Source organism: Ochotona princeps, chromosome 7 (genome assembly GCF_030435755.1).
Source record: "Ochotona princeps isolate mOchPri1 chromosome 7, mOchPri1.hap1, whole genome shotgun sequence".
Classification (NCBI taxonomy): domain Eukaryota; kingdom Metazoa; phylum Chordata; class Mammalia; order Lagomorpha; family Ochotonidae; genus Ochotona; species Ochotona princeps.
Genome location: NC_080838.1, coordinates 17,847,548 through 17,875,254, shown reverse-complemented (window position 1 = coordinate 17,875,254; position 27,707 = coordinate 17,847,548). Strand labels below are relative to the sequence as shown.

General features: G+C 42.9%; 1 protein-coding gene across 11 annotated transcripts in view; it reads right to left on the bottom strand.

Moving 5' to 3' along the window:
• Positions 1 to 27,707, bottom strand: part of ELF2 (E74 like ETS transcription factor 2) — a 116,294-nt gene that overhangs the window by 19,850 nt on the left and 68,737 nt on the right. The window contains exon 1 of one of the 11 annotated variants that reach the window (XM_004588150.3): positions 5,598 to 5,904. The exons of 8 other annotated variants lie outside the window; for them this stretch is intronic. In XM_004588150.3, the coding sequence (XP_004588207.1) occupies positions 5,598 to 5,655 (58 nt within the window). In that variant the 5' untranslated portion in view covers positions 5,656 to 5,904. Of the gene's footprint in view, positions 1 to 5,597; positions 5,905 to 27,707 lie in introns of those variants that run through there. 2 more of the 11 variants (XM_004588149.3, XM_058666841.1) reach the window with 2 other exon arrangements.

Genomic DNA, 27,707 nt, shown 5'->3' with positions numbered 1-27,707 from the left:
AATTTCAAAAGCTACTTTAATCACAGAGTCAAAAGTCAAACCTACTTATGTCCTCATTTACTACTGGTAAAAAATGTGTTCCATTTCCATCTTTCTAATCACCCCCTGTTTGTATGGTAGATCATTCCAGACTCACTCAACAGCTGTTACAAAATACCGAACTGGGTAATTAAGTCTGACAAGAGGCATACCTCTCAGCTTTGCATAAGAGAATGCTGGCAGTGGATCCGGTTCCTAACTGTGTTCACAAGTCAAAAATAAAATTTAGTAGCAATATGAGAGCAAGGGAAAAAAATTTCAAGACTCCTCACTGGATGACAGTGGTACCCCTCTACCAGCAACCCCACAAATAGTACAAAGTTACACTCAGCTACAGCAGCTGATTTACCTCGGCTTATCCTCTAATGCCCAGAGGCTGTAACAGTGTCAGGTGAGTGAGGAACACTACCTAAAGTAATGCAAAGGGAGGAAGTTAAAAATCTGGAACTCTCCATCCAGTGGCCTTCTCCTAATCAATACAGTTGTGTTATGAAGTTTGAAACTGACAGATAAAAATATAAACAAACATAATTTAAAATTTTCTAGTAGTCACATTTTTAAAACCATAAAAGTGAAATTCATCTTTTATTTGTCCCAGCATATATTGTGATTTCAATATGTAATCATATTGAAGTCAACATAAAGAGGTTGTCCACTGCTTCAGTTTTAAAGTTTGAATTATAACTAGCTAAAACTTAAAATTTAGTTTCTCAATCACATTTCAAATCCTCAACAGCCACATGTTGCTAGTTTGTACTGCATCAACAAGATAGACCTAAGTAATCCTGTAACAGTTATCAGAGTTCCATTAAATTTTGTTTATACAAGTTATATTTGAAAACAGAGAAAATCGTAAGATATCATTTCATTTAAATAAATTACTAGTAATCACAAATTTTGTAAGAACTTTCTACAACAGCAAAAAAAGTGGGGGGGAAGGCCAGGAGTTGTGCTGTCACAACTAAAGCTACTGCCTGTGACCCCAATAATCCATAAGGTGGCTGGCTCCTGTCCTGTTGATTCACTTCTGACCCAGCTCCCTAGTAATGTGCCTGGGAGAGCAGAAAGATGCCCCAACAGCTAAATCCTCACTTTGCAAGCATGGGCTCCGGTTCTAATCCCAGCTGCTCCACTTCCCATCCAGCTCCCTGTTTATGGCGTGACAAAGGCCCAAATCCTTGAGACATCCAGAAGCAGCTCCTGGCTCCTGGCTCCTACTGGCTTAGCTCTGGCTGTTGAAGCCATTTAGGGAGTGAACCAGTAGATGGAAGATGTTTCTGTTACTCCTCTGTTCCATAAATCTGACCTACCTTTCCAATAAAAATATATATTGTTTTAAAGATGATGATGGTCCCAGTGCTTGGGCTTCTTCACCACACCTGACACCTGTAATAAGTCTCTGGTGGCACAGCTTTGCCTTGACCTACCCCCAGACATTGCTGCCACCCAGAAACTAGCTGGAAAGTAGCTCAGTAGATAGCAGGTATCTTCCCCGTAGCCACTCCACCATTCATATAAATAATTTTTAAAAATTACTGAATACTAAGTAGTTTTACTTTTTTACAGTTTTGCACATCTTCTGAATACTTGGTTTAATTTAAAAAACAGCTGTGGGCCCAGCTCAATGGCCCAGAGGCTGAAGTCCTCACCTTGCACACGTTGGGATGCCATATGGGTGCCAGTTCTAATCCCAGCTGTTCCACTTCCCTTCTGGCTCCGTGTCTGTGGTCTGGGAGGGCAGCTGAGGATGGCCCAAAGCCTTGGGACCCTGCACCCGTGTGGGAGACCCAGAGGAAGCTCCTGGCTCCTGGCTCCGGATCTGCTCAGCTCCAGCCGCCACTTGGGGAGTAAGCCAGCGGAAGGAGGATCTTTCTTTCCTTGTCTTTGTATATCTGACTTTCCAATTTTATAAAAAATCTTTAAAAAGAAAAGCTGCATTTTCGTAGCGCGTTCTACATCCAAGATGTTGGATTATCTCATTATAAGACTAAAGGGTCTTGGAACCATCAGAATTCCCATATCATGCTTTACCTTTTCATTCTAGTACTTCCCCCCCTGCCCAATTTCAGGAATTTTTTCTTCCAGATTAATAGAAAGAAAATCCAAAACCCAGCATGCTCAATTGTTCAGGTTAATTCAAATATTCCAAGATCCCCAAAAATTCTGAAATCCATTTCAAATTTCACAATAAACTTTAACAAAATAGACAAAATTTATTTTGTCAACGAAAATATTTAAATTAAGAATCCATAAAAATCTTCCCTTCTTCATTTAACAACCACATTGTAAAGCAAAATTCTCTGGTGACCATGTTTTTCAAATTAAAAAAGAAAAAGAAGAAACAAATTAAGAAAAATTGGACATGAAAATAAGACAGGGTATTTGAAGCTATAAGTCCCCCAGAAAATCCATACTGTACACACAATACTCTCACGTAAATATTAGGAAAGTAATAATGCCAAACATTTGTTATATGTGCATAATATTAAAATTAACCTAAGTTATTAAATACTATGTTATTAAATAACTATCAGGTTTATTCAACATATAATTATAGCCTCAGGTTCCAATTTGGCACTTATACATATTATCAAAGATTGGCTAAAATAAATCAGTCACCCAATTACATAATAACCTTTAAAGACATATACACTCTCTTAAGGTATAATTAGCAACAAATCCAAGAAAAAGAGATGACTTAACTTTCCATTAATACTTCTCAGTATTTTTCTTCCAGTCTTAGAACTTTCACAAAGCAGGGGTCATCTACTCAAGCCTGTGTGCCCTTATGATAAAGCTTTCCAGAAACGCAGGCAGCAGCACACAGCTGGCTCAGGGAGCGGCCACACCGACAGCGCCTCCAACACACTGCCAAGCAAAGCCTCCTAAAGGACATCCAATCTTTACCATGAAAGTACCTAGTATGGTTAAACAGTGATTTTTTTTTAAATAAATTAATTTACATAATCTTTCAACCCCCTCTACAGCATAAATATTGACAGCTAAAAGAATATGTACACATGACACTTATGTTGACAAGAGCTAACATAAGCAAAAGTATAAACTCCAGTTCCTCCTAACAAATGGTGGTGCTAAGGACAAACGCGTCAAGCCTGTGCACAACACTTATGCTAATGATACTCAACCTGGAGCTCGCCTCTTGCCCAGACTTTCATAGGGGTCACCTAGCACTCACTGGTCACCAAGCACTGTAACCATCACTGCATCCACTGCACAGTCCTGGCTGGGCATCTGTCTCCTCAGTCCAACCTTTGCTAGCACTTGATGCGCTCTCCGACGGGGCCACAAGTTCTCATCCTTTCCATCGTACAAATACCAAATGACCACCAATCCTGTCCTAATACCACTGAAAACCGACAGCAACAAAAACTTAGAGCCAGGAATCCATTTTCTGGGCCACCTTTATTCCTCAGCTTTTACCTCACCAAATAGAGCTTTGACAAATCAGAAAATCTGCCTTGTTTCCGCCTAAAGAAAAGCTTGTAAAGGAGCTTCAGATTACAGATACAAGATTTATATCTGCACAACATGATCATAAAAAGAAGCTTTAAGATATAAAACTTTCTTATATTTTCAAATGGAAAACTGTTCATTCTCTTCAAGCAGAGTATCACGGGTCACATTCGGCTTCACTGCTAATTCCAAACGCTGTGGAAAAACGCAGCTTTTCACAAGCAATATGAAGCCCTCTTCCCTTTACAGTGTTTTTCAAAGTTCTTACCGTAGGGCCTATCATAAGGTTCCAAGTACTCCATCTCTTGAAACACACAGGACGCATGGAACATGGAAGGCGCCAAACCCTACCACTCCCTGCACTCGTCTCATATGTTATTAGTCGAGAAACCAAATTCTCACTGTGCACTACCTTCTATCAAAATTTCAGTTTTTGTTGGGACCAGAAAGTATAACTCTCAAAGTTCTAGTGACCACTGAGAAAAGAGATTCCTCTGAGACTTTTCAAACACAATATTTACGTTCTGGAAACTAAAAAGCACTTAAACTATAATGTGTTTCATCATACATATGGTTACACCGACTATTCCAGACTTAATTTGCAGTTAAAGTTCCTTTGTTGAATTTGGAGACACTTGTGTTCTCGAGTTCCCCCAGCCGAAATGGACCACACAGCCTACAACCAAGCTACTAGCTTGAAGTCCCCCTACCTAAAAACAATGGCTGGAACACAGTCTGAGGTCTCTTACAGCACCACTGCTCTCTCATCTTCCCCACCTCAACCACGGCGGCAGGAGACAAAAACCAGGAAGGGGGGACACCTGTGCTCGCGCTGCCAGCGCCCGCCCTGGCGCGGCCCCGACCCGGACCCTCTGCACCCGTTGCTGCCAAGTTAAGCTGCTGTTTCTGGGTAACCCGCTCCATGCCCTTCCGCTGCAGCAGCAGCGCCGCACATCCCCCACTCCCGCGGCCACTTCCGTGTTTACACTCCTCTTCCCTCCAATTCCATGCGTACACTGTCAGCTTCACTCCCGCCCAATCTTCATTGGCCCAGCGCGGGCCCGGAGTCCCGCCCCCGGCAGCTAGCGTTCTTATTTGGAACATCGCGAAGAGCTGATTGGAACCGGGGACCTGTCAATCCAGTCCGCTCTGTCCTCTCCGAGGCGCTTCCGCTATGGTGGGAGTGGGGGGGAGGGGAAAGGGGCAATTCTGAGCTGAGACTTCCCCAGGGCCGACTCCCTCCCGCCCGCCCCACTCCTTCGCGTTCGCCCCGTTACAAAAATAAACCTCCTCCGAAGCCCCGACGCCCCTGGTCAGGGGGATAAACACACCCGTGTCCTTCCCCTTCTCCCCCTAAAAAAAAAAAAAAAGAAGAAAAAGCCACCCACGAGGGAAGGGGGCACGAACCTAGTCCGGCCCAGCACCCCCTGACCGGGGCGAGGGAGGCGGCCCGGGAGACCCAGCGCGGCTCCTCTGCGGGACTCGGTGACCCTCTCCAGGACCGTTACTCCGGAGCCGGCACAATGCGGGCTGCGCGGGGCAGGGAGGGTCACGCCGGGTTTTGGCGGGTACCGGTCCGCCCGGCGCTGCCCGGTCCACGCGGGAGCGCTGGCCGAGCCCACGCACCGGGTCTGGCCCGGGAGGGCGAGCCTCCGCCGAGCCGTGCCCCGGCCGCGGGCGGCGGCGGCCTCTCCGGCCAGACAGCGTGGCAGCGCCGCCAGGGACAACAGCTCCGCTCACTTCCTGGTTCTCGCAGCCGGGGCGAAGCGCGCAACTCCTCCGCCCCCGAGTGCCCAACTTCACCGGGCTCCGCTGCCAGCGCCCGCCCGGCAGCCGCGCCGCTGCACGCCCGGCCCGCCCCGGAGCGCCGGCGCCGGAGCCGAGGCAGGTTACTCTCCAAGGTGATCACTTCCTGATTCGTCGCCTCCATTACTTCATTCACTCCCCCCTTCCCCTGGCCTCCCAGTGCCCGTGGGTGGACACCGTCCCCCCTGTCCTGACCGCTCCAGGGGAGGCACCCCGCCTCCCGTGCACCCCATCTCCTGCTGCACCGATGCACGGGAGCAAAGTTCCCCAGTCCTTACCGGCCCGGATGAGCAGATCCAGCTGGTTCGTGGGTCCCTCATGCAGAGACGTCGCCATGTTTATCCCGGGGCTGGAGCTGCTGCTTCACATTGACTTACACCGCGAGCCGCGGCGGCAGGGGAGGAGGCGGAACCCGCGGCCGGAGACACACGCCGCGCGACCCACACACACACTCGCGCACTCGCACACACTCCGACGCCCGGATCCTTGCGCGTCCTCCGACAGGAAGCCGAGGCCGGCCCGCCTCCCGCCGCCGGGCAGAGCAGCCCCACCACCTAACGGCAGGGGCGGCGGCGGCTCCAGCTGGCGACGCGATCCTTCCGCCCCGCGTCCAGACAGGAAGTCCCGGACGCCAGCCCCGGAGGACGCCGCGGCCCGCGGCCGGAGACACCTGAGGCTGCGGGCGGCCGGCAGCCGCGGCCCGCGCTCGGCCCCGCGGCAGGAAGAGGCGCATTTCACGCCCTGCGGAAGAAAAGTCTACAGTTGTGGCGTGTCCTCCAGCCCCCACCCCCGCCTTGGAAAAGAGCCATTAATCAAAATTTCTTCCTGGAAGCAATCGAATACCTAGTCCCACAGCTGTAAATAAAGATGGCTTTTTAACTTGTTTGGGCCTTTTCAAAGCTTATGCAACACGTAACCAGTTCGCGTCAAAGAAATGCACTTTAGAACAGGACACCAACACCAACAACAAAAGCATACTTAAAAAATACTCTGAAAGCATTACCAGGAAAGTAAGAAGCTTCTAACTACTTTCCAAGACCGACTTCCGTTCACAGACACAGCACACTAAACAGGTATTTAATAAACACAATACAATAACCTTTCAGGGCTCAATTAGACTTCTCCGATTTGCTGATCATGAAATTCATGTACCCTTTCTGTTTGGTTGACATACTCATATAATTGTTATCTCAAAGAAAAAAATCTTTGCTAGAAACTAACCGTACTACAAAGTATAAAAGTATAAGAGGATAAGGAGGTAGATCGCCAAGCTAGCTAGTATAAATTTATTGATAATAACAAACCAACAAATGACAGGGACTGCCTTAAAACACAAAAAAGCTTCCATGAGAAAAACTTGGAAACCAAATGTTGCCATAAAAGTTGCTTGTACACAAAATTTACATATGTAGTACCTTCTCTAGAGAATTAAATGAATACATGCTGAATAAACACCAAAAAAATAGCTCTGGAAGTTACAAATTTAATTACTAATTAAGGTGATAAAAGTTTTATGTGAATTAATTTTGCCAATAATAGGGCAAATCGTCTTTACTGGTAATATTAACGCAGTACCACTATAAAAGTTGCCCAGTATCAGTGTAGTGACCACGGATCTGCTTATCTGTGGCTTTTTTTTTCATTTCTTCCAAATAAGTTTTTGTTCTCTTGCCACTCTCCCCTACACTGATCACCATAACCCTCACTCTCCCCCAGAAAGAACCTATTGGTCATTTCCAAAATACAACTCCCCTTAAACCAAACTAGAATCTGTGTCTGGGATTGGCCAAATCTACCTGGAATGGGATAGAAGGAACTGGATGATGGTTAGCTTTTATCTGATTGCTGATCAACTGAAAACACAGGCCTTCCCCTGACAGCACCATGGAGTTCCTATGTGGGGGGATGGGAAGTAATAGTAAGGAGTAATTTCAATTTTCAGAAGAATCACTGAATTTGATAACAAATCTGAATACTGCTCCTATCAGTTGGTAGTGTCTAATGTATTCTGGAAGTAAACAGGGTAAGGAGGGCAAAGGTATATTTTTTGTGGAGGTGCCAAGTCAACTTGGCTCAAAAGCAGTCTCTCTGATGTGGAATCAGTTCAATGCCTGATATATAACCTTATTATTACATTTTACTTATTTCATAGGCACAGAGAGAACCACCAGCTGGCCACTCTCCTCATGACAGCCAGCCCTGGACACAGGCCCAGTCGCAATTCAGTTCTCCCAGGCAGGTGGCAAAGCGCCAACCACCTGCACCGTCACCTGCCGTCTCCCAGTATGTACATGAGCAGGAAGCTGCAGTCAAGAGCCAAGCCAAAACTCCAAACAGCATGGGAAGCAGGAATTGTGACACTGCGGTGGGCCAAACACTTGCCCCCAACACATGTAAGTTATCTTACAACTTGCTTTGGAAATATATCTGAAGAAGTGACTTGTGTATGTGGAGCCTTCAAAAAGTTCATGAAAAATGCAGATTATGTAAAACTGCAATAGATTTGAAAAAAAATTTCACACCAAAATAAATATTTCAATTCCATTTTCCATGATTTTGTTTTGTTTTGTTTTGTTTTGTTTGAAAGGCAGAGAAACAAAGACAGAAGATATTCCATTCACTGATTCACCGCCAAAACACCTGTAACAGCTGGGGCTGTGCCGGGTCAAAGGCAGGAACAAGAACACAGTTGAGTTTCAGATGTGTGGCAAGGAGCAATTCCCGAGCTATTGCTGCCACCTTAGGGTACAACACTGTGGGAAGCTGAATCAGGAGTGGGACTGGCACTCAGATCTAGGTGCTCTGGTATCAGATCTGGACATCCCAAACAGCGACTTGCCCACTACACCAAAAGCCCATCCTAATTCCCACAAACTTCCTTAAGTACCATCACACTCATGTCAAACTCATATTTCAAGCTCCAAGAGAACAGCAACTATATCCCTACATAACACTTACATACACAGATACATTGCAGAAGGACTGCAAAATCGTCCTAATGTTTAAAGCTCTTATGAAAACACAATTCCAAGGGCCAGTGCTCCAAGGCACAGCAGGTTGAGCTATTACTTGCAATGCCGGAAACCTATGTCACAATTCTGATTGTAGTCCTGACTGCTTCCAACCCAGCTTTCTGTTAGCAAACCTGGAAAGGGAGCAAGGGGTGGGCCAACTACCTGAGCCACTGCCACCCACATGGGAGATCGGGATGGAGCTCAAGGTTCCAGGGTTTTGGCCTGGTCCAGTCCTGGCTGTTGTGGCCAATCTGCAAAGTAAACCAGCAAATGGAAGAAATCACTTTCTCACTCTATTTCTCTTCTTCTGTTGCCACTCTTTAAAATAAATAAATATTTTTATAAAATGAAAAAAGAAAACACAGTCCTTGAGCTTTAATGTAACTCTTTCTTGCTGGTGTAAGCAGGCTTTCAAAAAGCACTGATACATTTTATAGACCAATAACACTATACTGGGAATAACAAGTCAGAGTAGATAACTATTTGGATTAATATTGGCACACACTTTCAGAAAAGCGATGTGGCATACATACATATATATATATATATATATATATTAGGGTCTAAGAAAAGTTTACATTTTCTAACAAAAGAAATTCACTTCTGGAACTCACTCTGACAAAATGGGAATGATGTTCAAAGGACTGTTTTATTAAAAATATGTTTAAAAATTTTTAACATGGGAAAAACTTTAAAATAGAAGGGCAGGTGTGTTGTGTATTTGTGACACACATGCACTTATCTTCATTTTTCAAGTTTGCAAGATTCAGCAGGCAGCAGCCGAGTAGAAGTATTTTAAAAGTTGAGTGTGAGGGCCCGGCACACTGGCCTAGCGGCAAAAGTCCTCACCTTGAATGCACCAGGATCCCATATGGGTGCTGGTTCTAATCTCGGCAGCTCCACTTCCCATCCAGCTCCCTGCCTGTGGCCTGGGAATGCAGTCGAGGATGGCCCAAAGCTTTGGGACTCTGCACCCTTGTGGGAGACCCAGAAGAGCTCCTGGCTGCTGGCTTCCGATTGGCTCAGTTCCAGCCATTGCAGCCGCTCACTTGGGGAGTGAACCATCAGACGGAAGATCTTCCTCTCTGTCTCTCCTCTCTGTATACCCGCCTTTCCAATAAAAAAATAAATAAATCTTTAAAAAAAAGGGAGAGAGAGTTGGAGCTACTTCCCTTCCTCATTTGTGTACAGGCTACACTAATTACTCACTTCTAATAGAAGGAAGTTGGCTTGAGATAATAGCTCTTAGAGGTTATGTTATGAGTACAAACAGATCAGTGGAGTTGGAACAATAAGACAAGACACAAAAACATCCTACCAACCAGATACCAGACTGAGCTATCAAGGGGAGAGTCTATTTGTCCATTTTTCATTTCTTTAGCGAAATATTTGATGCAGTCCAGTTTTGTTTTGTTTAAAAAAAAGGTGGAACGGCCCGGTGCAGTAGCCTAGTGGCTAAAGTTCTCACCTTGAACGTGCCAAGATTCCATATGGGTGCTGGTTCTAATCCTGGCAGCCCCACTTTCCATTCAGCTCTCTGCTCGTGGCCTGGGGAAGCAGTTGAGGATGGCCAAAGCCTTGGGACCCTGCACCCGCATGGGAGAACCGGAATTGGTTCCTGGCTTCAGGCTTCGGATCAGCTCAGTTCTAGCCGTGCTCTTGGCCCTTTTGGCTGCTTGGGAAGTGAATCAATGGACAAAAGATCTTCCTCTCTGTCTCTCCTCCTTTGTGTATATCTGACTTTCCAATTAATTAATTAATCTTTTTTTTAAAAAAAAAAAAAAAAAAAGCCTGGCATGGTAGCTCAGTGGCTGAAGTCCTCACCTTGCATGTGCCGGGATCCCATATGGGCGCTGGTTCTAATCCCATCGACCCAGCTTCCCATCCAGCTCCCTGCTTGTGGCCTGGGAAAGCAGTTGAATACGGCCCAAAGTTTTGGGATCTTTCACCCACGTGGGAGACCTGGAAGAGGCTCCAGGCTCCTGGCTTCAGATCTGTGCAGTTCAGGCCGTTGCGGCCACTTGGGGAGTGAATCAGTGAACAGATCTTCCTCTTTGTCTTTCCTCCAGTCTGTATATCTGACTTTGCAATAAAAATAAATAAATCTTAAAAAAATAAAATAAAAAAAAAATGGGGGGAAGGCAGCAAGGCACTGCGGTGCAGGTTAAGCTGCACTTGGGATACTCAGATCCCATACCTGAGTACTAGCGGCAATTACAAGCATTTGTTTCCAATCCAGCTCTTTGCTAACGTGCCAGGGAAGCAGTGCCTGACAGCCCAGAAATTACGTAAGTTCTTGCCACTCATTTGGCTGACTCAGACTCTGGGCTCCTGTCTAGCAAAGTCTCAGTGTTATGGCCATCCAGGGAGTAAACCAGTAGATAGAACATTCTCTCTCTTTCTCTTTCTCTTTCTCTCTCACACACACACACCCTTTTATCTCACACTCTCTGTGTGTCCATGTGTGTGCATGTGTCTTCCATTCTGTCTTTCAAATTAATTCATCTCTTAAAGGTGGAAAGAAAAATCCTTATTTAGCTCCTAATGTTGAAGGCTCTAAAAATCAAAACAGCACCGGAATGGGCTTAGTGACAGGTCCACGGTAGAAAGCAGGCACAGAGGCGAAAGGAAGCCATCCCATCTCCATCCAGGAAATCAGAGGTTCAAGGGTGGGTTTAGACTTTATAACAACTCACTCTCATTCCCCCAGTGACCTGGACACTTCACGCTAGGCCTTTCCTCTTAAAGGTCCCACCAGCTCCCAATAGCACCACTCTGGGGACTAAGCCTCCAGCTCACGCAAACTCTAGGGGGATCAACAACACAGCACAGACCCTCAGGTCCTGAAGCTGACTGAACGTGGCAGACAGAATGCAGCCTTACAGGAGATGGTGAGCCAAGACTGTGCAGCTACAACGTTCCTCAATCCTTAACTTCAAAATTGTGTGAGGTGGCAAATGGTTTTGGTTTTAAGCTAGAATCAGATGATTTAAGGACCACTATACAAATCTTGGTTGGCCAACATGAGGAGACAGACATCAGTTATAGGAATGCATGGTACAGATTTGCAAAGAAATATTATTTCACACATTTTATTCTGTTCGTTGGCTACTTGCAGGTTTTATGCTATGTAACTGATTTATTTAAGTTTTGCAAAAACATTAAAATGAAGATGTTTCGCCCCATAATCACACACTTAATTTTTCCAACAGTCATTCAGTATTTGCAAGTACTTTCACTGCAAGCTTCTGTTGAGAGTGCCTATTATTGTTAGCACTAAATTACATTAACAAAAGAAAAATATTAAGCCTTGTCAATCCATACAGAGAGGCATATGATACACAAAACTACTTAAATATGAAATTAAGTGATAGTGGATATATGCTACTTTTTGAATGCTGGTTGTCATGCTTTTATATAGCTTGGGTGTATCTCCCAAAGATTCATGCACACAGTGTTGAGAGTGGTGGAACCATTACAGAGCAGGGCCTCGCAGGGAGCGATCAGGTCATTGTGAACACTGCCCTCAAAAGGAATTCATGTAGCTTTAGCATGACTTCAGTTAAAACTTCCAAAGTAGCGAGTTATAATTAAACGGAGAGTCTCGTTCCTGCCTCTCTGGTCTCCCGTCTCACTATGGGAGCTCCCCTCCGAGATGCCAGCTACCAGACCCTGCTGAAGCCAGGAGGCCCTTACTAGAGCCAAGCAGGGCTGCCACTATGCTCTTGAGCTTCCACAACTGCCAACCAAATAAAACACATCTCTTTCTAAGGCACTAAGCTTCTAGTATTTTGTTATAGCAACAGAAAACAGACTAATAGGCCACCCAAGAACCTACATCATAGGTTCACAAAGCTAAAAGATGGTTAGTAAGGGCCCAGCGCAGTAGCCTTGTGACTAAAGTCCTCGACTTCCAAGCACATGTCGGGATCCCATATGGGCACTGGTTCTAATCCCGGCAGTCCCGCTTCCCATCCAGCTCCCTGCTTGTGGCCTGGGAAAGCAATTAAGGACAGCCCAAAGCCTTGGGACCCTGCACCCACATGGGAGACCCGGAAAGTGTTCCTGCTTCCTAGCTTCGGATCGGCGCAGCACCAGCCATTGCAGCCACTTGGGCAGTGAATCGCCAGATGGAAGATCTTTCTGTCTCTCCTCTCTGTATATCTGATTTTCCAATAAAAATAAATCTTTAAAAAAAGAGAGTTAGTGAAATGTACATTTTTTTAAGAGAATGTCCATGAATTTTTGTTTTTAGATCTTCAAAGAGGTCTATGACTCCAAAAATTTATTTTTTTATTTTTCTTCTAAAATTATTTTAATGTAAGTTTTCACATCATGGGCACAACAGAATTCATTTCAGGGCATGGGCTATGATGAGTAAAGTCCAATACACACCATTGCTGATACATACCAGCTCAGGTGTGATCTGACTCAGGTTCAGTTTTCTGCATCTTACTTAAATTATCCCTGGAACAGATTCTCCAGAGCTTGCTGAATATTCACTTCATAATTTATACTAGGTAAACACTCCTTCATTCCCTAGCAGTCACTCTTAAGAAGATGCTCAACTATTATTATAGCTAGTTTTTTCTAATAGATACTAGACAAACAGCTATTTTAAATAACATTTATTGGGCCCAGCGCAATGGCCTAGCGGCTAAAGTCCTCGCCTTGAATGCCATATGGACGCCGGTTCTAATCCCGGCAGCTCCACTTCCCATCCAGTTCTCTGCTTGTGGCCTGGGAAAGCAGTCGAGGACAGGCCAAAGCTTTGGGACCCTGCACCCACGTGGGAGACGTGGAAGAGGTTCCTGGTTCCTGGCTTCGGATCGGCACAGCACCGGCCGTTGCGCTCACTTGCGGAGTGAATCATCGGACAGAAGATCTTCCTCTCTGTCTCTCTTCCTCTCTGTATATCTGACTTTCCAATAAAAATAAATTAAAAATCTTAAAAAAAAAACATTTAATAAGCATCCGATTCACTCAACAGAATGAATCAAAATAATTAATACTCTCTATATTTTATATAATATTTATGACAATGATTAAGATATGGTTATTTATTATCATTAGAGAACACTGAAAAGTGTTTTTGCAATAACTGCAAAATTTTACTAGTTTTAGACATAATTTTTGTTTAGCATGTTTATAAAAAAATTGTAGCAAATGTTAAGCTTTTCACTTATTTTCTTTATTAAGAAGGTAGAGGAATAGAGACAGTGTGACACACCAAAAGAAATCTTTTATCTATTGGTTAATTTTCCAAATGGTCAAAACATCCAAAGGCTGAGGCAGCTAAAGCCAGGGCCCAGGAAGCTAGTCTGGGTCTCCCAGGCAGAAGGCAGGGACCCAAGCACTCCGTCATCACCTCCTGCCTTCCAGTGTGTACCTGAGCAGGAGCCTGGGTCAGAGGCTGAGGCTGGGGTGTGTCAGCCACTGCACCAAACACTCACCCCTACAGTGGAATTTTTAACTGAAATTTATTTGTAAATATAATGAAATCTAACTTTATTGAAACCAAAAAGCAATATTCAAACTAGTATTTCTTTCACTCTTGCAATGTTACTTGGTCAGATTAACCATTGACAAAGTCTTCTGAGGTCAAGACTGAGCTTTCTGTCCCCAAACCCAGTCACCTCCTCCTAGTCCTCATCTGATATGGCTTCCCCTAACATGATACTATTGATCACCTCCTGCCAAAATTCCCCCAAGTGTTTGGGCACTGTAGCCCGTGTCTGAGAACCCAGATAAAACTCGTGGCTTTGGCGACCCAGCCCTGGCGACTGTGGCCATCTGGGGAGTGATTCTGCGGGTAGATAATCCGTGTGTCTTCTCTCTCTCTCTCTCTCTTTCTCTGTTACTCTGCTTTTCAAACAAACAAGCAAATAAATAAATAAGTAAATCTTTAATAAATTAAAAAAATTAATTAGTATGTCCAATCTGGACTTAATTTTTTGTTAAAGCCACAGACACTACTTTCCAACTGTACAGTGAACCTCTTATTTGGATAACTCACTAGCATGGAAAGGTCTTCCACCTACAGCTCTCCTTCACTTCCTTGAGTAACATCATCACCAACTTCCTACGCTGGAAATCTGAGTCATCCATGTTCCTAGTTCAGGAACTCTGCTCTTACACACAGTTTTTGAAGGAGACTAGAAACATTTAGAAAATTACTGTTTTTGTTTTTCTGACTTTTGAATAAATATAATAAAAATGTACAGATATAGATACCTATAAACAGAATTTCAAGGTCACAGAATAAGTTGTTATTCTCTCCAAAGTGGCTGTGCAAATCCAATAATATATTCACTTCCCATTTTCCCCACATTCTTGTCAATACAAGACAAACGGATTTTAAAGATTTCTACTATCTACTGAGTGATAAGGAAATTTTCATTACCATGATAATTTTCATGTACTTAATAAGTAAAATGATAATCATTTTTACATACTTATCCATCATTAACATTCTCCCTGTCAAATGACCTTAGGTGTCCTCAGCCATTTTTGGTCTTTACTGATTGTAGAATGTTAATGTATTTTAGATTACAATCCAGACTTTTGAAATATCTTTAAACTACTTGACTTTAGATACAGTTGATTTATGCTCTTCTTTTTTTTTTTTTAAGATTTATTTATTTAACTGAAAAAGTTACAGGGAGTGACAGAAACAGAGAATCAGTCTTCCATTCACTGTTTCATTCCCCCAGATGGCCACAACAGCCACGCTGGTCAGGCCAAAGCCAGAGCTTCATCCAGGTGTTCCACACGAGTGGCAGAAGCCAAACATGTGGGCCATCTTAGGATGCTTTTGCTAGGCCATTAGTAGGAAGCTGGGATTGTAAGTAGAGAAGAATGCACACCATCCATCATTCATATGGGATGCTGGCATTGCACACGGCAGTAGCTTTAGCTGACCCCACAACTCCAGCTCCTTGTCTATGCTGTCTTTTGTCTTGTAAAAATTTCAAATTTCAGGCGTGGGCATGATGGTTGAATTGGCTAATGTTCCTCCTGCAGATGTTGGCATCTCATATAGGTGCCAATTTGTGTTCCAGCTGCTCCGTTTATTTTTTAATATTTATTTATTTTTATTGCAAAGTCAGATATACAGAGAAGAGGAGAGACACAGAGGAAGATCTTTCATCCACTAATTCACTCCCCAAGTAGCTCCAACAGCCACAGCTGAGACAATCCAAAGTCAGGAGCCCGGAGTGTTCTCCAGGTCTCCCACACTGGTGCAGAGTCCCAAGGCTTTGGGCAATCCTTGACTGCTTTCCCAGGCAACAAGCAGGAAGCTGGATGGGAAGTAGGGTTGCAAGGACATGAACCAATGCCCATATGGGTTCCTGGAATGTTCAAGGCGAGAACTTTAGCTGCTAGGCTATCACACTGGGCCTGGCTGCTCCACTTTCAATCAAGCTCCCTGCTTCTGACCTCAGACACCAGCAGAGTACAGCCCAAAGCCTTGGGACGCTGCATGCATGTGGGAGATCCAGAAAAAGCTCCTGATTTGGATCGGCCTAGCTCTGGCCACTGTGGTCATCTGGGGAGTGAAACAACAGATGGAAGATCCTTCTCTGTCTCTACTTTTCTCTGCAAATATGTCTTCACAATTAAAAAACGAATAAATCTAAAAATTGTTTCAAGTGCTGAGGCAAGTGTTTGGCCTTTCCCCGAGTGGTTGAGACACTGGTTTGAACAGCCACATCTCATTTCAGGGTCCTTGGGTTTGGCTCCGAGCCAGCCAGCCAGCCCTGGCTTCCAACCGCACCTTTCTGCTGAGATGCTAGGAGGCTCAAGTTATTAGATTCCTGCCATCCCCATATGCAAGATTTGCATTAGGTTCTCAAATCCTTTCTTCAGCTTTTCTGACCAGAGGGCATTCTGGAGAGTGAACCAAGTAATGAGGGGCTCCACGGGGTGGGCGTAGGGTGTGTGTGTGTGTGTGTGTGTGTGTGTGACTATCAGGTATATGTGTGTTTCGTCTCCCTCTCTCAAATAAATTTTTAAACATTAATTTTTTTAATTCCAAGTGTTGATGCAGTCAGAATAATATCTGTTTTCCCTTATGGTTTGCTAAAATATAAACAAATATAAATAAAATAGAAAATTCAGAAATATTTAGAAATGAATTACAATAAAAAATGTAGTATGTCAGGCTATATGTAACACAGTAAAAACAGTCATAGTAGCTAAGAAATGAAGTGCATTTTTATAAAAGATTTATTTAATTGAAAGCCAGGGTGATGCAAAAAGAGGGAGAAACCAAGAGAGACAGATCTTGGACCCTTTATTTTACTCACCAACTGGCTATTACACTACAACAGCCAGACCTGAGCCAGGCCTTGGCCAGGAGCCAGGAACTGCATCACGGAGTGCAGCATCCGAACTTAGATTAACACTCCAACGCAGGATGCAGGCTTTGCAAGTAGCAGCTTAACATGCTGCACCATAATTCCAGTCCCATAAATTAAATGTTTAAAAATATGTACACTAGGGCCCGGTGGCGTGGCCTAGCAGCTAAAAGTCCTCGCCTTGAAAGCCCCAGGATCCCATATGGACTCCGGTTCTAATCCCGACAGCTCCACTTCCCATCCAGCTCCCTGCTTGTGGCCTGGGAAAGTAGTCGAGGACGGCCCAATGCATTGGGACACTGCACCCGCGTGGGAGACCCGGAAGAGGTTCCAGGTTCCCGGCTAAGGATCGGCGCGCACTGGCCGTTGCGGCTCACTTGGGGAGTGAATCATCGGACGGAAGATCTTCCTCCCTGTCTCTCCTCCTCTGTGTATATCTGGCTGTAATAAAATGAATAAATCTTTAAAAAAAAATAAGTACACTAATGGGGCTGGCACTGTGGCATAGCACATTAAAGCCATTACTTGTAAAAATGGCATCCCATATGGGTGCCAATTCAAGTCATTCAAGTCTCACCTGCTCCACTTCCCATCCAGCTCCCTGCTAATGCACTAGGAAAGCTGCAGAAGATGGCCCAAGTATACTGGTCCCTAAATTCACATTGGAGACCCGGAAGCAGCTCCTGGCTCCCGGCTGCAGAGCAACTCAGCTGTGGACATTGCAGCCATTTGGGGAGTAAACCAGTGGGTAGTTCTCTCTGTCCCCTCCCCACTGTGCAACTTTGCCTTTCAAATAAATAATAAATTAAAAAATTAAACAAGCTAAGCATCAATTCAGAAATATGCAAAAACAGCACAAAAAGAAATAAAAATGAAGTAAATAATGAGGATTAGGAAAGATGAAAAATAGGAAACATTTTTTAAAAAGAGGAAAGAGTCACAAAATCAAGGGTTGATGTTGACCTGAATAATAAAATTAATTGATCTTGCTAAGGATTATCCAGGAAAAAAATACATGAGAAAGATGAAAGAAGGAAATATCATTATACTTTTTAAAATGTATCTAAGGGGCCCAGCGCGGTAGCCAAGTCCTCACCTTGCACGCACAGGGATCCCTTATGGGCACCGGTTCTAATCCCAGCTGCTCCACTGCCCATCCAGCTCCCTGCCTGTGACCTGTGAAAGCAGTAAAGAATGGCCCAAAGTCTTGGGACCCTGTACCCATAGGGGAAAAACAGTAGAAGCTCCTGGCTCCTGGCTTTGGATCAACTCAGCTCAGTCATTGTGGCCACTTGCGGAATGAATCAGTGCATGGAGAATCTATCCCTTCTCTCTGCATATCTGCCTTTCCAATAAAAGTAAATACATCTTTTAAGTCTCTATGATTTACACAGAATGTTAAAAACTATTTAAAAACCTGTACATATATATATATATATATATATGCATGAACATACAAACGTACTTCCCAAAGTTCACCAAAAAATGAAATTAAAAGTTAAGTTTATTTTGGTGCAAAATTAAATCCTGAAATCAATACAGTTTTTAACATACATTCCTATGAAATTTTTAAAGATCTTTTGTTTCTGTGTGTATACAACAGAGAACATAAAGCAGAAGAGGAGACTCATCCACCCGCACAGGAGATCAGGAGGGGACGCCACGCTCCTCACTCTGCGCTCTGCGCTCTGCGCTCGCCGTTGCAATGTTTCAGGAAGCGAAGCAACAGTGATGGTCTCCTTCTCCTCTCTCATTCTCACTCTCACCTGTTCCCTCCAGCCTTCACTCTACAATTTTGCCTTCCAAATAAATCTTTTTTAAAAAAGAAAAAGTAGTATTATAATAATTACGCTTTAATCAAGTTGAAATCTGGTTGAGGTGTGTAAAATAACAGGCTTAGATGCTTTTTGTAGGCAAATCCTAGGATATTCTAACTCAATTATTGTCTTATTCAAATGGTTGCAGAAAATTGAACCTAATATAATCTAAATTCTAAAACCAAAGACGATATTAAAATTATGCTTGTATTTCACTAGGAATACAGATGTAAAAGCAAAACAAAGCAATATTATGAATATTTATCCATTATATGTAAAGAAAGTCCACCATATTAACTTTTACCAATTTACTGTTACATAACAGAGGAGAAAAAACCATGACCGGTCAAAAAAATGCCCCCAAAGCACCCGATAAGGACTCACAATTAACCCAAAGACAAAAAAATAAAGGAATGGAATTCCTTAATTTGGTATACCTTTTATAGTAAAATATAAAACAAACACTAAATTAAAAGGTGAAACTTCAGCTACACACTTTTCAAGATTAGAACAAACCAGGGAGGTGGAAAGGCACCATGGTAGGCAGTGGTTTAACTTGTGTCACTACAACATGGGCTTCAGACGTTAAATCAATGAATACTTTTGGATCTACTGAAATTATTACACAAGACTTTTTGTTCAACTTATGTTCATTGTGATTGGCTCAAAAGTTTTAAAAATATATATTTAGGGTCCAGCATGATAGCTCAGTGGCTGTATCTTCACCTTGCATGTGTTAGGGTGCTCATTCCTGTCCTGGCTACTCCACTTCCTACCCAGCTCCCTGCTTGTGGCCTGGATAGCAGTAGAGGATGGCCCAAAATCATGGGACCCTGCATCACTGTAGGAGATCTCGAGGTGGCTCTTGGCTTCAGATTGGCTCAGCTTCAGCCACTGCAGCCACATGGGGAGTGAATCAGCAGATAAAAGATCTTTCTCTCTGTCTCTCTTTCTCTCTGTAAATCTGTCTTTCCAATAAGAATAATTAAATTTTTAAAGGCACATTTAGCCTCTCTTGCCTTCTTGGTATGCATTTAGTTATTAAATATTCTTTAAATCATTACTAGATTTCACTTGCTACACTTTGGAATATTTGTAGCTGTGGAAATATACATGAGTTTGACAAGGAAGTTCCTAGGTTTATAGTGGAGGAGTTTATACAGGCTTCATGGGATGAGTCAGAAAGTTTTCCCCCTTACATTATTTTTACAATGATAATTCGGATGAGAATTATGTATCTCTTGAAATTTAGTAACATATGTGACTCTGACTTTTTTTTATTGATTTATTTTGATTGGAAAGGCAGATATACAGAGAGTAGAGATAAACAGGAAGATGTCCCGTCCAATGATTCACCCCACAAGCAGCCGCAATGGCCAGAGCTAAGCCAGTCCGAAGCCAGGAGCCCGGATCTCCCTCTGGGTCTCCCACGCAGGTGCAGGATCCCAAGGCTTTGGGCTGTCCTCGACTGCTTTCCCAGACCACATGCAGGGAGCTGGATGGGAAGTGGAGCTGCCGGGATTAGAACTGGCACCCATATGGGATCCCACTGCGCTCAAGGCAAGGACTTTGGCCACTAAGCCATCGCACCGGGCCTTTTTCTTATTTTAAGATTTATTTTTTATTAGAAAGGCAGATTTACAGAGAGCGGAAGAGACAGAAAAAAAAGATGTGTCCACTGCTTCGTTCACCAACTGGCCACAACTGCTTCAACTGAGCCAATCTGTAGCTGGAGCCAGGAACTTCTTCTGGGTCTCCCACATGGGTGCAGGGACCCAAGGCTTTGGGCCATCCTCTACTGATTTCCCAGGCAACAAGCAGGGAGCTGGATGGGCAGTGCAGCATCCGGGACATGAACTGTGACCCAAATGGAATCCTGACACTTGCAAGCCAAAGATCTAGCCACTGAGCCATTGTGCCAGGCCTGGTCTGATGATTTTTATTCAAACATTTATGAGTGGGATTATTTTTTTAGATTTTCTGTTTCTTTTTAAGCCAGTTGTAACTTATATATATTTAACATTATTTACTTCATAAGTTTTCAATATTCTCAGAGAAGTGTCAGAATTATGATATGGAATGTGGGTCCCACACAGTAGCTTACAAGTGGTCCAGTACTCTTAAGATTGCAACACTGTATTCTGCTGGTTCTTTTTTTTTTTTTTTTTTTTTTAAGATTTAACACAGAGAGGAGGAGACACAGAGAGGATCCTCCATCCGTTGATTCACTGCCAACCAGCCACAATGGCCAGAGCTGAGCCAATCTGAAGCCAGGAGCCCGGAGCCTCTTCCAGGTCTCCCACATTGGTGCAGGGTTCCAAGACATTGGGCTGTCTTCATCTGCTTTCCCAGGCCACAAGCAGGAAGCTAGATGTGAGTGGGGCTGCTGGGATTAGAACTGGTGCCCATACGGGATCCCAGTGTGTTCAAGGCAAGGACTTTAGCCGCTAAGCTACCGCACCAGGCCCTGCTGGTTCTATTTTTGTCACAGTGCTGTCTTTTAGAGGTTTGCCCATTTCATTTTCTAGTTCTACTGATAATTCACCAGCCTTATTTCCTATTAGTTTTGAATTTCATCTTTCTAAAACTTTCCATTGATTTATCGGAAAGGCAGAGAGACAGTGTTCCCATGTATTGGTTTACATTAAATGTTAGGGACAGCTGGGACTGAGACTGAAGTCAGCAGCAGGAAATTCATTCTGGCTCTCCCAGATGGAAGGAGACACTCAATAGCCTGAGCCATTAGCTGTTGCCTCCAATAGTGAACCTTAGCAGGGAGCTGGCTGAAGAGCTAAGACTCCACCTAGGCTCTTGATACAGCAGGCAGGTGTCAAAGTGACATCTTAACCACTGCGCCCGACGCCCACCCCGACATTAGATTTGTCTTTCTTCTATTTGATTGGCATTTATGGTTAGTCCATTATCAGCATTCAGACTAATTCTATCAGTGTTTCTTTTTTTTCTAATACATTTAGAGATTTATAATTTCAGCAAGTGCTACTTCTTTTCTTATTAGCTACAAATATTTTACAACTTCTGTTTTCTCTTTGACTAGTTGATTAAACTGAGTTTATCGTTTCCAACACTATGAAGTATTTTGATCATCTTTTCATAGTTTTCTAATTTTATCGCATTAAGGTCAGATAACGCACTTTGTGTGACACTGATTTTTCTAGACAACACTGTCTCCTCTCTGATACAGTATATGGTTAGCAACTGAGCCATATATAACTTTAAAAAAAAAGCGCAAAGTTCTATACAATTGAGTTACAAACAATGCACATAAATGTCTAGTTTGTGAAATATTTCAGTCCTGTGGTTTGAGTCTTTGAAGCTATTTTTAATTTTGGTTTTGCCTGATTTTTCAATTTTGACATAGATATGTTCACACTCAATTATTCTGTAAATATATTTACTACTCCTGACAATTCTGGAAGCTTTAAATGCTATTTGTTTTTTTTTTGAAAGATTTATTTTTTATTGCAAAGTCAGATATACAGAGAGGAGGAGAGACAGAGAGGAAGATCTTCCATCTGATGATTCACTCCCCAAGTGACTGCAACAGTCAGTGCTGCACTCAAGGTGAGGATTTTAGCCGCTAGGCCACGGCGCTGGGCCCCTTTAAATGCTATTTCAAGACTATGTTGTTAGCGGCCTAGTACGGTAGTCTAGCAACTAAAGTCCTCGCCTTGCCTGCACCAGGATCCCATATGGGTGCAGGATCTAATCCCGTGGCCCTGCTTCCCATCTAGCTCCCTGCTTGTGGCCTGGGAAAGCAGTCAATGATGGCCCAAAGTCTTGGGATCCTGCACCCATGTGGGATCCCAGAAGAGGCTCCGAGCTGCTGGCTTTGGATTGGCTCAGCTCCGGCCATTGCAGCTGTTAGGGGAGTAAATCAATGGAAGGAAGATCTTCCTTTCTATATTTGACTATACCACTGGAAAAAAAAGACTATGTTGTTAGATGCATGTAAGTTTACAATTATTATATTTCACAGATTTTTTTCTTTTAGAAATTTGCAAAATCATCCAAATTAAAGATTTTTTTTACCCTAAATTCTAGTTTATTGCAACAGTTTCCTTTAGTTGCTATTTTTCTGGTAAATACAGTTTCTATTTTAAATATCTGCCTTATCTTTTATGTATTATCTGCTTCTACATAATTATATTTGTACACCTATTATCAATAGCAGAGACTCTTGTTTAAAAATCATATAAATGACTTTAATATGGGCTGTGCCTGGTTTTAATCTTACTTCCACTATCTTTACGATTTCCGTTTCCACCATTTTTTCCCTTCTCGGCAGTATTTTATTAAATTAGTCATGTTTAGCTTATTCCCTAACCTGCCCTATCCCCTAACTTATTATTTTGGAAGCTAACCTATTTCCATGCTCTGGATACTTAAAATAACTGCCTTGTTTTCATCTCATTTCATTTCTCAGCTTCTCTAGATAATGTTTTATACAATTCCTATTTTATTTTCCTTAAGAGCTATCGCAATATGGTTCCATTCTACATTTCTAGTCCCATCTCTCCACAATATCCTCAAATATTAGTTAAATCACACTGATTGTAGGTCTCCACATACAACACAAATCTTTCGACACTCTATTCTGGTCCATGGCATTTTCTTATTTATTCAACAAATACTTTTTTGAAAATCTATTAAGTTTCTGACTAATTCAGGTTTGCACAAGGGCTATTGTCACTGACATTATGGAGCATAATGTGGAAACTTTAAACAAATACAAATGACAATAAATGACAATATGGAGACTAAAACAATATGGAGACTAAATTCATGAATTAAGAGAAATCAAATACTATAGTCAACCCTCCAAATCTGTGAATTTTGTATCCTTTGATTCACTAAATTGTGGGTCAAAAGTTTTTTAAATAAAATTGCCCCTGTACTGGAAGTATACACTTTTTTCCCAATACAATCTAACAACTAATAACACATTTATGTAGCATTAGGTATTTTAAGTAATCTGGAAATGATTTCAAGTATACAGGAATATTTCATAGGCTATACATAAATACCATATGCCATTTTACAGAAGGAACTCAAGCATCCAAAAATGTTGGTATTCTTGGATTGGGGTGGATGGGTTGGGTCCTACAATCTCACTCTTACCAAGCTGTAACAAACCGTCCCTATTCTACCCTATCCTCCAACAATAGTCACAGAAGTACACAACTACCACCAGGTGGCAGCAAATCACAGCCAGAACTTGGAGTGATTAGGCTGTCTGGATCGCTTTGCCCCTTCTCCCTGGAATTGACTCAGGTCACTTCATGAAACCAACACTACCTCCACATTTGTATGACTTTTTTTTCCTGTAATATACTTACTACCTTAGGATGACAGTCTAATGATCACAAGTTTATAGGTGTTAATTAAAAAAAAACACAAAAGTGCTAATCAAAAGGATCTTCTATGGCTTATGCCTCAGATCTCCATAACCAATTCCTATCTAGCTACCTGCTAATGAGCCTGGGAAGGCAGCAGATGATGTCACAGTGCTTGAGCTCCTGCCACCCACCTGGAGAAGCTACTCCTGCCATTTGTAAAGAACTAGTGAATAGAAGAATGTCTCTGTCTCTCTATGTATCTCTGCCTTCCAAATAAAATATAAATCTATTTTAAAGAATAATATGTAGGGGCTAAAACAGTGCACACTAATTCTCCTCCTGTAGTTCCAGCATTACATATGGGTGCTGGTTTTAGTCCTAGCTGCTCCACTTCTACCCAGTTCCCTGCTTATAACCTGAGAAAGCAGCAGAGGATGGACCATAACTTTGGGACCCTGCACCTGCATGGGATTTCTGGAAAAAAGCTCCTGGTTCCTCATTTCAAATCAGCCCAGTTCTGACTGTTGCAGCCATTTGGGAAGCGAACCAGAACTCTCTCTGTGTCTCTCTCTCCTCTCTGCAAATCTGCCTTTCAAATAAAAATAAATTTTAAGAAATAACATCTATACAACAATGCGCGTTTCAGGGAGAAGAGATCCAGTTCTTCAGAGTATAATGCTTGAGCTTAACTCAGTGAGTTTAAAATCCCTGTTTCTTACACTATCAAGTTTTGAAAAAACTATGCAGTTTTGATTGTTCAGAGTCAAATACCTTAATACTGAAAGCTTATTTCTACAAATATAGTAAAAAAAATAAAAATAAAAAAGATTTAAATTGCAAATGTTAAGTTGTTTTCCTTTAGGGGAGATGTCATTATTGTCTATTGATCGATAAGAGGAGCTGAGTTAAGTGTCTTGAAGCCCCTACAAAAATCTTGAATTTTGGATCAGCATTATGAAATAGCAGGGATAGCCACCTGCATCAAGTCACGGCTGCTCCACTTCTGATCCAGCTTCCTGCTAAGGCACTTGGGAAAGCAGCAGAAGGTGGCCCAAGTGCTGAGCCCCTACACCCACATGGGAAGAAGCTCCCAACTCCTGGTCCCCATTAGGTCTGATCCTGGCTGTTGCAGTATTTGGGGAGTGAACCAGTGGATGGAGGATCTCTTGTCCTCTGTGTCTCTTCCTCTCTCCGTGTAACTCTAATTTCCAAACAGTTAAACCTTTTTTTAAAATTATTGAATTCTTTCCTAATTGCAGTTAAAACACAATGAAAAATTTTTATTGAAGGGAGTATCATTATTCCACTTATAAAGTTATATTTTTGCATTACCCCTACTATGTGAACAACGAATTATTAGGGATGGGGACGGAGGGGAATGACAACTGAAAGACCATTTCAAACGTCAAAGGTCATTAAATGGTACATATTAAAAAAAATAACTACAGATCAGACCAGGTTAGTAGCAATTAAGATGAGAAGACTTAACACAAACTTTGTAGATGAAACTGCAATGATGGCTTAGTACAGTAGCTGTACTGGCTAATCCTCCACCTGCTAGCGTAGGCATCCCATATGGGCACTAGCTGATAGCCCAGCTGCTACACTTCCAATCCAGCTTGTGAAAACAGAAGAGGATGGTTCAAGTTCTTCAGTCCCTGAACCCATGCGAGTGGGCTCCTGGCTTTGGATTGGCTCAGCTCCAGCTGTTACAGCCATTTGGGGAGTAAATCAGTGGACGGAAGACCTTTCTCTCTTTTATCTGTGAATTTACCTTTCAAATATAAATGAATAAATCTTAAAGAAAGAGGAAGAGAGGAGAGAAGGAAGGAAGGGAGGGAGGGAGGGGTAGGTGATGGCTAGGCAATGGGTTAGGGGAAGGAGGAAAAAAAAACAATTAGAAAAGTCTGCTTCCCAAATAGAATTTCATTTCTCCTCCAACACTCAATGGAAATGTGGACTTCCTATCAAATAGCTAACAGCTCCTCTTCACTGTGACAACACAGACAGATTATAAAGAGTTGTTTCCTTATAGGTTTTTCCAACAATGGGGGAGCAAGCTCCCTTACAGGGTAGACCACACTGAAAAGAACCTACAAAGAGCACACCAGAGGCAGTCTCCGGTTACTCCAGGTAACTCAGGTTACTCAGACCAGGGCAACTCCTTTGCTCTCTCCTCCCTTTGATAAGCACTTAGCACTCTGCTCTCCGTTCACCTAGCCTACCTTCTGGAACTCCTTCCCTAAGACTCATGCACAAAACTAGCTAGTGTTTAACTATGAAAAGATTGTCAACAACAACACAATAAAATAGATTATTAAAAAAAAAAAAAACTAGCTAGTGTCTCCCATAAGGCACTCCAACGCAAGTAGTCACACAGGGACTCATTTTTCATTAAAAAGTACTTGCTTCAGGGGGAGGGAAGAAAAAAAAGGGAAAAAAAAAAGTACTTGCTTCTAATTCTCACGCAGGAACAGGATGACATAAGTCAACACAGGGTTGGATGGTCTTAAAATAATGATCTCTTAGTACACGGTTCTGGACTCCCACCGTGACACAGAAAATTGGCTTCTGCCTCTTCTCCTTCCAGGTATAAGGCTCACCCGAAGGTCTACCTTTGATTGTAGAGGCTTCCTTTCCCAGAATGAAGTCTGCAGAGAAAATCTAAAGAGAATACTAACTACACCTGTGATGCCAGCCACAGAACAAAGACAAATGTGATTGTGTCGACCTTGGCTTTCCAAACCAAACAGTTAAAGTTTTATATTGTATGAGGTTTACTACTGGCCTTGGAGAAAAAAAGAAAATGAAGAATGGTTGAGTCTATCCAAGGAAGTAAACATTTCCAAAGGAAATAACCATCTTTTCTTTCTGTTGAACCAAACTCCTGGTTTTCTCCTCAAATTGCTGCATTTTAAGTAATCACTGTGAACACTGACCTTTTTTTTTATTGGAAAGTCAGACATACAGAGAGGAAGTCATTCCTCCTCATCAAACTTGCTCTCATCTCGGCCTCTCCCACTCTAATATAGCCCCAGACCCCCTTCTCCAGGCAATCTACAGTTCCCCATCTGGGGCCTGGGGTGGTGTGTCCTGGCCTGGAGCTCCCCACCTTCCATATATATATATATATATTAAACTTTTATTGAATAATCAGATATACAGAGAGGAGGAAAGACAGAGAGTAAGATTCTCCGTCCATTGATTCACTACATAAGTGGCTGTAACGGCCAGAGCTGAACCGATCCGAAGCCAGGAGCCTGAAGCCGCTTCTGGGTCTCCCACCATGTGGGTTTGGGCTGTCTTCCACTGCTTTCCCAGGCCACACGCAGGGAGCTGGATGGGAAGTGGGGCCGCCAGGATTAGATACTGTGCCTGTATGGTATCCCAGTGCATGCAAGATAAGGACTTCAGTTGCTAGGCTACCACGCCGGGCCCACATTGACTTAATTTTTAAAGTAAACTGCAGAGGAAAAGGTAATGTGGGAGGAAAAAGGAATTTTTAAAAAATGGTTTATTTATTTGAAAGGTAGAATTACAGAGAGCGAGAAACAGAAAATTCCTGCTACTACACTCCCCAAATAGACCCTGCAAAGTACAATTTTATGACCCCTGTTTTTTTCTCTTTTTTTAAGATTTATATGTGACCAGGCCCAGCGCCGTGGCCTAGCAGCTAAAGTCCTTGCCTTGAATGCACTGGGATCCCATATGAGTGCCGGTTCTAATCCCGGCAGCTCCACTTCCCATCCAGCTCTTTGCTTGTGGCCTAGGAAAGCAGTTGAGGACAGCCCAAGTCTTGGGACCCTGCACCTATTGGGAGACCTGGAAGAGGTTCCTGGC